This window comes from Abramis brama (assembly GCF_963993115.1).
Source record: "Abramis brama genome assembly, chromosome: 16".
Taxonomy (NCBI): Eukaryota; Metazoa; Chordata; class Actinopteri; order Cypriniformes; family Leuciscidae; genus Abramis; species Abramis brama.
Window position 1 is genome coordinate 22,407,556 of NC_139978.1, and position 11,318 is coordinate 22,418,873.

Consider the following 11,318-nt stretch of genomic DNA (forward strand, 5'->3'; position numbering starts at 1 on the left):
AAATCTTTCAAAACATGTCACAGCCCAACAAAGGTCAACATTGTGAGCAATTTTATTTTCATCTGTAGTTCAATCGACCGCATTTAGAGACTGGTTGGGCTGATCTGGGAGCATTTATAAAAATAAAATTATATATATATATATATATATATATATATATATATATATATATATATATATATATATATATATATATATATATATATATATATATTAAAAAAAGTATTTATATATTAAATCATTAATAAGTTAATGAACTTTTCATAATTTTCTTCAGGTGTGGCCACTGGTCTTAGATTTAATGAGGCAAGATCTTATCTCTTATCTCAAGACTCTTGAGTTAATCCAGAGCAGTTAGTGTAATTCTGTATTGTTGCTGATCATAGTCAACTACCATTAAAACAATAGCAGTCGTAAAAAAAGATTATGCTTTCAACACACACACCTCAAATTTGCTTGGGGAAAAGAAGCAGTGCAGGACAAAGACGCCTTATGTGCACTGGGAGAAAGAAAGACAACCTTTGTTTTTAAGGTAAGAGATGATGTTTCTAAGCTGCTTGATTTCAGAGATCCAGCAGTATATCTTTGAGGCGTTTGTGTTCTCAGGGCTCCTGAAGATCAGCACCCAGATCTTTAGTCTAATGTGGCCTGTTTCTTTCAGTCCCCAAAAGAGCCATTATGCACACAGACTGTTCTAGTATCAGTTATCTACCTCTGTGTCCACGAGCGTTCTTCACCACCACAGGGTAACCCAGCGGCTCAGCTTCATCAATCATCTTGCGGAAGTTGTCGTGTCCTCCTAGAGACACATGCATACACACACACACAGCTTAGTGAATATGTAATGAATGTAATTAAAAGTGAGATTTAATTTGAGTGCCAGATTCCTGAGCAAGACGCAAACAGCTCTAATGAAACAAGCAACACTGCGACATTCAATATCCACATGAGAAGAATTGCAACACTGACAGATTTTTTCTTTTGCCACACACGTTTCCCATTTCCTGGATGGCACTCAGTTCAACTACGTGGCCAGTTTTTGAAGGTTCATGGCTTAAAGATGTTTTAGGAAAATATGTTCTTCAGAAGATACATGACTGCCACATGTTAGACCCAGAGGTTGTGCTATAAATAATTGTATCACTTTGTAAAAATTTCCCTCATGATCTATTTTTATACTTTAAATTTGTTTTCAGTTCCCCTTAAAGAATGTAGATCTATGCCGTTCTACAGTGAGGAAAATAAGTATTTGAACACCCTGCTGTTTTGCAAGTTCTCCCACTTAGAAATCATGGAGGGGTCTGAAATAGTCATCGTAGGTGCATGTCCACTGTGAGAGACATAATCTAAAAAATAAATACAGAAATCACAATGTATGATTTTTTAACTATTTATTTGTATGATACAGCTGCAAATAAGTATTTGAACACCTGAGAAAATCAATGTTAATATTTGGTACAGTAGCCTTTGTTTGCAATTACAGAGGTCAAACGTTTCCTGTAGTTTTTCACCAGGTTTGCACACACTGCAGGAGGGATTTTGGCCCACTCCTCCACACAGATCTTCTCTAGATCAGTCAGGTTTCTGGGCTGTCGCTGAGAAACACGGAGTTTGAGCTCCCTCCAAAGATTCTCTATTGGGTTTAGGTCTGGAGACTGGCTAGGCCACGCCAGAACCTTGATATGCTTCTTACAGAGCCACTCCTTGGTTATCCTGGCTGTGTGCTTCGGGTCATTGTCATGTTGGAAGACCCAGCCTCGACCCATCTTCAATGCTCTAACTGAGGGAAGGAGATTGTTCCCCAAAATCTCGCAATACATGGCCCCGGTCATCCTCTCCTTAATACAGTGCAGTCGCCCTGTCCCATGTGCAGAAAAACACCCCCAAAGCATGATGCTACCACCCCCATGCTTCACAGTAGGGATGGTGTTCTTGGGATGGTACTCATCATTCTTCTTCCTCCAAACACGTTTAGTGGAATTATGACCAAAAAGTTCTATTTTGGTCTCATCTGACCACATGACTTTCTCCCATGACTCCTCTGGATCATCCAAATGGTCATTGGCAAACTTAAGACGGGCCTTGACATGTGCTGGTTTAAGCAGGGGAACCTTCCGTGCCATGCATGATTTCAAACCATGACGTCTTAGTGTATTACCAACAGTAACCTTGGAAACGGTGGTCCCAGCTCTTTTCAGGTCATTGACCAGCTCCTCCCGTGTAGTTCTGGGCTGATTTCTCACCTTTCTTAGGATCATTGAGACCCCACGAGCTGAGATCTTGCATGGAGCCCCAGTCCGAGGGAGATTGACAGTCATGTTTAGCTTCTTCCATTTTCTAATGATTGCTCCAACAGTGGACCTTTTTTCACCAAGCTGCTTGGCAATTTCCCCGTAGCCCTTTCCAGCCTTGTGGAGGTGTACAATTTTGTCTCTAGTGTCTTTGGACAGCTCTTTGGTCTTGGCCATGTTAGTAGTTGGATTCTTACTGATTGTATGGGGTGGACAGGTGTCTTTATGCAGCTAACGACCTCAAACAGGTGCATCTAATTTAGGATAATAAATGGAGTGGAGGTGGACATTTTAAAGGCAGGCTAACAGGTCTTTGAGGGTCAGAATTCTAGCTGATAGACAGGTGTTCAAATACTTATTTGCAGCTGTATCATACAAATAAATAGTTAAAAAAAAATCATACATTGTGATTTCTGGATTATTATTTTTTTATTATGTCTCTCACAGTGGACATGCACCTACGATGACAATTTCAGACCCCTCCATGATTTCCAAGTGGGAGAACTTGCAAAATAGCAGGGTGTTCAAATACTTATTTTCCTCACTGTATTTGTGTACATTTTATATAATCTCAATTTAGCCAATATGAACAATTTCAATAATTAAAAATGACAATTCATGCTTTGGACACGTATGGTCTGTTATTCATGTTTTAACAATATAAATATAGCACCTTTCTGAATATAAGTCACAGTCTATGTTTCTGTCTTCAACACAGTGATAGATAGATAGATATATAGTTCTTATATGCTGATTTGATACTCCGTTATTATCAATGTATATAATATTTTTTTTGAAACCAGTGATACTTTTCAGGATTCATTGATGAATAAAAGTTCAAAAGAACAGCATTTATTCAAAATAGAAATCTTTTCTAATGATGTCTTTATCAATTTTATCATTTTAAAACATCCTTTCTGAATAAAAGTATTAATTTCTTTCAAAAAAAGAAAGAAAATAAATTATTGACCCCAAATTTTTGAATGGTGGTGTAGGTTACATAAGGTGGTGTATATAAGATGCAAGTAAGTAAAATGTATTCCTTTATTTTTTTTATTACAAAGTGATTATTGGGGAATGATGCGTTAACAGACATAAAGATGATCTCTCACCGTAGGAGTACGTGTCTGGCAGAGGCACTCCATGCCCAGCGAGCTCCTGGAAGGTCCAGAACTTGTTGACACAGTTGAGGATGGCCTGAGGGCGGTTGACCAGACGACAGCCCAGCTTCTCCAGGTGACGCAGTACGGTGATGTCGCTGTCCGACTGGACCCATGGGGTCGGAACGCGCACCACAGCAACTTGCGGGTATGAGGTAACGATTTCCTGCCCAACCCGTAGACCTGAAAGAAAGAAAGGGAAGATAAATCACATGCTGCAGTACAGGCAGTGCAGTCTGTGTTTTGGCCGCCGCAGTATTGTGTGGAGGGATTACACTCATGTATCTGACCAAACCAATGAGAGCCAGACTTTCATTTGGATGTGTTGCCCCTTTCTCTTGCTCGCTCGCTCACTTACACTCAATATGACATATGAGCTGGCCTTGGCTCACAAAACACACGACAGCATCTCTCTAATACTAAATTGCGGCTCTCCTTCTGAGAGCAGTTACACAATGCTGCAGAAGGTCGCTTGCTTTGCCTCGCTATTGCGGCGTTCACGCTGACCCACTAACCCAGTTTGCACTGCTTTCTGTTTTTAATTAAGGTGCCAGTTTGGGTTTATGCTCACTTAGCACCAGCCTTCACTTAGTAAAATCTAAAATCAGTTTTAAAGTCAGCGCTCATTGGATTTGACTTAAATCTTGCATTTTGACTGATTACAAATACAAGAGCAGATGAAAGCAATCAAACTTTACTAAAAATTGCAAATATGTAATTTTGTTGTTTGGATGAAACAAACCACAAAATAGAGCATGACAAGAAAGGATTTCAGAGATTACATAAAGCCAAGCATTTGATTAAGTAATTCAAGAGACAACAGGAAATGTAAAACGGAGGATATAAAAGGAGTCATAAGGGAACAAGAGACAAAACATGAATGCGTCACAGTATTTCTAATCTCTCCTGCTTCTCCGCCATCTTAGGATGGAGCAACACACACAAACCACGACTCAGCATCTTCACTAGCAACTGCTACATCAGCACTCTCTTTTCCTCTCATGGATCAAAGCAGATGGGACTTGAATGCAGTTAAACGGGCATGACAGGACTATGGGATATATGGGATTTGGGCATATATGAAATGCAATCATTATTGATTCCCAAATTATATAACATTATGTATTGTATTGTATGTTGACTAACAGACAGTCATCTGCTTAGATTTTTTTACCACCTTGTTGAACAACCATTGTGAGGACAATAGCTCTGTTCCAAAACCTAGTTAATTCCCTAAATAGGCAGCATCCTAATTGTCACACCGTCTATGCAGAGTACCCTCATAAGTTACTCTGCAAAGACAGCATCTCAACGTTCTACACAAAACAGTGCACACACATTGGAAACTGATTTTAATAGAATTTGACTTTAGCATGTTGCTAACCTACAATCATAACACTAAAAAAATAATAAAAAATACAGGGCACACAAATATTGGGTGCAAAAATACATTTAAAATTACAACCAATTATAATATTAATTATAACCAAGTTTGGGGTCTGCAAGATTGTTTTAGTGAAATCTCTAATGCTCACCTAATGCTGCATTTATTTTTTATCAAAACAAAAAAAAAAAAAAACAGGATTCTTTCAAAACAGCATTTTTTAAATAAAAATCTTATGCAACAATGTAAAAGTCATTTTGATTTTTTTTTATGCATCTAAGTAAGTCTATATTCATAGTTGACATTTCTCTGTCCACCATCTTGGATGGTGTCAGTGGTCCACTAGGTTTTAAAACATCACAATTCTTACTCAGTATTTCACAACACTGATAAACATGGTGGTTGCACATTTATTTGTTATTTGGTTTTGAATAAACTAATTACCTGACTAATTCCCAATAAAATAGTACATTATATAGACCAACTGTAACCAGCCAGGTACACTAACAGATCTGACGCTCATACCAGTCTGACAAATTTCCGGAGGAAATGATAGTCATACACTCACTGCAGCACAGAGAATCAACCCTTAAAAGGACAGTTCACCAAAAAATGGAAATTCTGAGATCATTTACTCATCCACAAGTTGTTCCAACCTGTATAAATTTCTTTCTTCTGCTGAACACACAACATATTATAATGTTGGTACCAAACATTTGATGGGCCCCATTGACTTCCATAGTATTTTTTATTTTTTTTTCATACTATGAAAGTCAATGGGGTACATCAACTGTTTGGTTACCAACATTCTTCAAAATATCTTTTGTGTTCAACAGAAGAAAGCAGCAGCACTTCCCCTAACTTCCCCCTTCTGTCAGTCCTGCGGCAGCTGTCATTGTGGGTTAAGAAACATGACTGACTCTCACACTCACACACTGAATCCAGAGCAAGTGAGGATTTCAGGGTAACCTACTGTGTTAAGCACAGTATAGGCACAGGGTTAACCTACTTCAGAGGTAACTGTAAGGGTGAGGTGAGCTGGAATTAGATACAGGTATATAAACAGACAAAACAGTGCCTGGATAATACCACAATTATTCAATATAATCTGCCACTCAAAAGTTTGGGGTTGTAAGGGTGTTTTTTTTAGTCTTTCTTATGCCCATTAAGGCTGTATTTATTTCCTCAAAAATATAGTTAAAATAATAATATTGTGAAATATTACCACACTTAAAATATTTTTTTATTTGCAAATATTTTAAAAAGTCATTTATTCCTGTGATGGCAAAGCTGAATTTTTAGCATCATTACTCTGGTCTCGAGTGTCACATGAAATCACTCTATACTCAAGAATTTGATTCTTATTATCATAAATGTTGAAAACAGCTGTGCTGCTTAATATTTTTTCAGGATACTTTAAATAGAAAGTTCAAAAGAGCAGAATTTATTTGAAATAGTAAAGCCATGTTACAAAAGATCAGTCACTTTTGATCAATTTGATGCATCGTTGCTGAATAAAAGTATTATTTATTTATTTTTTAAATCTTACCTAAACTTTTTAAACAGTAGTGCAAGTGAAAATCCATTTGTTTTACTTAATTAAAATGCATTTCTGTGTGTTCTGAATACTTGTCATTCAGCTGCCAATGAGAGAGCAGTACTCAAAAATACATTACCATATTTAAATCCATCCTGTAGAATTTCAACCACAAAAATAAGCCATGTTGGCCTACCATTCATAAACAAGCTGGACCGCCATAAACAACTCGCATACACAAACACCTAAATCGTGCATGTTAAGGGCTAGAATTGGCATTTATTCCTGTATACTCCATGCTTTATTACACTAGCATACACCACAGAAACCGTAAATTCAGCCACAGTCATCAAACACTGAGGTTCCTAACTCAAGTGTACCAAGTGTAGATTTTTAAGACTATATTTAGCAAATTCAGCATTATTTTACGATTTATATTTGGTATATACAGTCATCTGTAAATATTTTTATTTTCTATGGTTTTTTTTCATTGATTCTTGAAGTGACAAACAGAGCAGCCCCTAAAATAAAAAGAGATAAGAATTTTGCATGCACAAGAGCCCTCGAGAAACTATTCACATGCGTACAGGAATATTTTGCGTGCTTGCGCTACAATTTCTAAATCTAAATCGCGATTTTGACAATTTTGTGATGTACTATCGAGAATATCCAAACTGGAACAAGCTTATGGACTGATCAATTTTCTCACTTTAAAACACAGTATTGCTTTAAACAATCAGTTGTCAAAATAGTCATTAAACTAGTGGTCGACCAATATTGGTTTTTGAAGGCTGATGCCGATAACTTAAAAGAGCAGACTGGCCGAAATAATATGAAAATGAATTAAAAAAAGAAATCTCTAAATTATATCGACTTACTTTAGATTGTAAATTCTTGATTCTGTAATCATATTACTGTATTTTTCATGAATAACGAAATTGTTTGGAAAAAATAATAAAAAGGAAGTAAACTTAGTAATCTGGTAAATTTGTGCGTACTGGGAATGTGTTTTTTTTTTTTAAAGACAAGGTAACAGTAATTTTACATACAGTACAGTGAAAATGATATGAATATGAAAGTGGGCAAATGAATATAGCGCAGCATAGTTTGAAATCAAGGGTTTAAAGTTTGTTGATCATGCATCTCCAGTGAAGCTGATCTGACAGTCACGCACAGTAACACGTTGCTGAATAAACCTGCAAGGTTTGTGAAATTAAATGTTTATTAGATATTGAAAGATTTGTTTAAATTATATAAATGCGCAAATGCTGACGGTAAATGAGAAAGTATTAATAGTGTTTGCCTTTATGTTACTAATAATATAAAAGCAAAAGCTATGATACTCTTTCGTAAACAGTTTACATTCTTTGATTAACGGTTCTATCCAGTAGCGCATTTCGACAAAACTGTTAAACAGAGACCACAACTAATAAAGACGGAGAATGTGACCGCTGTGCTCAGGCGCTGCCGTTCACAGAGCCTCTAATATCAAGGCCTAATGTCCAATTTAAGGCATCCTCTGTGACGGAGAAACCATGACATGAATGGGCTGATGGCACAATACGTGCCAACTATGTGCATTGTCCTATTTGCCAAGTTCAAGGGTCTTTAAAAAAGACTGGTACTGTAAAAATTGCCTGTTCAAAATTTATCTTTCGTTATGGCAGTACATCATATTTCAAGGCCTTAGGTCTGCTTTAACACATACTCTGTGGCGGCCAAGAAACCAAAATAGGAAATGGGCTGATGGCACAATAGGTGGCTCAGTGTGCAAAACCGTGCATTGTCCTATATGCCAAGTTTAATGGTTTCTCGTGTGCACACGAAAGTCTGTATATTTTTAATTTTTTGCAAAGGTCCTCCTTTTAGAGGCCATTTGTGTTTACAAATGTGCTACTTGCTTTTTCCCAGTTGAGATAAACAAGGGGAACTACTGGTACCTCAATTTTAGTGCACAACAGATACCACTGCTATCTAAACACTACACTTCTCAACCCTCCTCTATGTCTATAAAATCTTCCCTATGACTATTGATAGAAAGAAACGTCTTGGGAAGTAGTTGATTAAATCGTTCCAGTTTGAAGTTTCACTTACCACTAACTACGGTCTTATACAGTCACGTGTATGCATTATCTGCATGTTTGTTTGCTTTTCAGCAGGCTTGCAGTTTGTGCATGTGTGAGAAACTGGTGTTAGATTTCACATGTCTTAGAGGAATGGACACTTGACATCAAAAAGTAATGCACACATATCACTCACACCATCACACGAACTGAAAAATCACGCTGCCAAAAGTCCTGAACCCTGATTGCCTATTGATTGTTTGATTGCCGCATGTGGCGTAACACACAGCAGGTGATAAGAGAACACACACTCTTGTGGCACACCTGTCAACAGGTTCACAAATAAATTCAGGAAATTATTATTTAGGAATTATGGTACGTCCTCAAACAATGGTCTTTAATTGCAATGCTTTTACTGACATAAGTGATCATGATTATGTGCTGACCTACTCTGTTCCATGCGTCTCACGTTGATGATGTAACGCAGCAGAATGTCAGGATCTCTGGGGGTTTAAATCCCAGAGCTAACCAACTGTCAACCACCTCTTTATTGGACCAAGACAGAATCCAGGACAGCACATTAAACACACACAGACATAAACATGACAGGCCAACAACCTGCTCCATTTGTGTTGCGGTCACGTTCTTCATACAGCTGTCTACCTTTGCATTTAAGTAGCTCAATATGGTCTTAGTTCTTCTCTCCTTCTCATCTTGTCTATTCGGGTCTTTCTGTTAGACTGGCAATCCATTATGTCGCGAAGTCACACGACTAAACTTAAAGTAGCTGATTCAAGGCAGAGCTGCATTGGTGCATAGCCACTCCCTTTACCTCAGGTCCATGCAAAATGCTTTATGTCCAGTGCCCATCTGCACCACCTAAAATAAATGCTGTCATGTCAAAACAAAACAGCCACACCTTCCACAGTGGCAACACCAGTGTCAATAACTCATATTATTATCTTACGAAACACTTTGCAACTTGCTGTCAGCTTATTATTAAAGGGATTAGTTGATCTGAAAATGAAAATGTCACCATTCACTCACCCTCAGGTTGTTCCAAACCAGCATGTTTTACTTCCAAGAAGACGTTAGGCAGAATGACAGACTAGGTCACCATTCACTTGCATTGCATGGAAATAAAGATGCAATTAAAGTGAATGGTGACTCAGGCTGCCAACCTCTCACATTCTGCCAAACATCTCGTTTACCACTTAAGAAAATCAGCATGATGATGGTTTGGAACAACACGAGGGTGATTAAATATTAAGAAATGTATTATGATTTTTTGTGAACTATCCTTTTAATTTAACAGCATGACCCCCACACACGTTTTGTGCATTATATAAGGAGTTCTGTCAGATCAATTCAAGTCTTTAAGTGCCCTGAAGTCATATTTGGTAGTAACCAATACTGACTCCGATGTTTAGATGTTCAAGCATATAAGTGACTATTAAAACTAGACTGGTAAAACAAGATAATCTATGACTAAGAGGTAGGTGTGTGTATCTTTAAGCATCCAGGATACCACAAGTTAGACAATGTCTGTATTCTTAATATTGCTTGACTACCAGACCGTGATGCTATTACATCAGTAATCGTCTAAACGACCGACCAAACATCTTTAGACTAAAGTCGCATTTCAGTCGAGGTTTGCACGTGACGAATCGGTTATTTCATTTAACCCCATTGTTTGTGAAACCTCGCGCAAATGCGTCATAGCATACCAGTTTAATTCATTCCGATCAAAGCTTGCCGATTGTATATTAAAAAAAGCTTTAAAGACCTAAAACCATCGCGTGTGTAGCACCTGGATATAACGGGTCTTTGTGAACGTCGCGCCATCTGCGCTCGAGGCTTTATGTGATGATAATGAACGCGCTCGCGCCGCACACTCGTGACTGTTCGCGCGCACATGGTGCAACAATAAACGGTTATATGATATCTAAATGCTGATGTGAATATATTTATTTATTTGATATGAGATTAAAACGATTTTTCGACTATTTAAACGGCGTTCCATCCATCGGGTAGGCTGTGTTGGCGGACTGAAAGTGGGTTACGCGGTCACCCACCAGCACATCTAACGTTACACAAAACATTCACACGGTGATGCACATCCGCTCAAAGCAAGCGTGCTAACCATCCACACTGACCAGTTTAGCCAACTCAACAATTTAAACAACAACCATTTCAGCACTCGTACAGATGGAATGTATGCGTGTATGAATGTGTATGTGCGCGCGGCGGTTTTTACCGAGCTGTCCGTCCGTGATGGTCAGGACGATTTCATCCATTAGAAGATAGCGGAATTCAACATCGTCCTCGGCGCAGCGCTCCTTCAGAGCTCGCAGGATCTGGACCTGCGGGTATTCCTGGCTGATCCGCCGGTCTGTGATAAACCACACCCGGGAACACATGTTTTGGAGCTCGGAGTGCGGAACTTCGGGTAGCTTATCACAGGGACACGAAGCTGAACCCACACAAAGAGCCGCAACACGGTTTTAAAAACAAAACAAAACCCAGTTAATCCGCTCTAGCCAGATCCAAAATGAAGCAAAAACGCACCTAAAATCGATTTTTAACGAACACGCGGTGAGAGGCGGCAAATTTGCCTCCCAAATAAGCAAAAAATGATAACGCGCTCCCCCCCACTGAGGGCAACAGTAATTGCCCCCAACACGGGCTAACAAAAGCCTCGCTACAGAACTCGGTACCCTTTTGCTCACTTCGATTCAGACTTCAAAGATATACCGAAAAAAATCGCCACAAAATGGAGAGAGGGCGGATGAGAGGCTGGATGTTATGACGAGTGATGCCCCTGCTGATCTCCGGTGCTCGCGCCGCTCTCAGCTCTACGCCTCGTCTTTTCCAGCACGCGCT

The 11,318-nt window shown here is 38.7% G+C and overlaps 1 protein-coding gene across 1 annotated transcript in view; it reads right to left on the bottom strand.

Annotated features, from left to right (window-relative positions):
* rimkla (ribosomal modification protein rimK-like family member A) overlaps positions 1–11,318 on the bottom strand; it is a 19,707-nt gene extending 8,389 nt beyond the window's left edge. The window contains exons 1-3 of the mRNA XM_084086966.1: positions 10,693–11,318; positions 3,404–3,634; positions 713–799 (exon numbers count right to left, since the gene is read on the bottom strand). Of these exons, the coding sequence (XP_083943092.1) occupies positions 713–799; positions 3,404–3,634; positions 10,693–10,855 (481 nt within the window). The 5' untranslated portion in view covers positions 10,856–11,318. The remainder of the gene's footprint in view (positions 1–712; positions 800–3,403; positions 3,635–10,692) is intronic.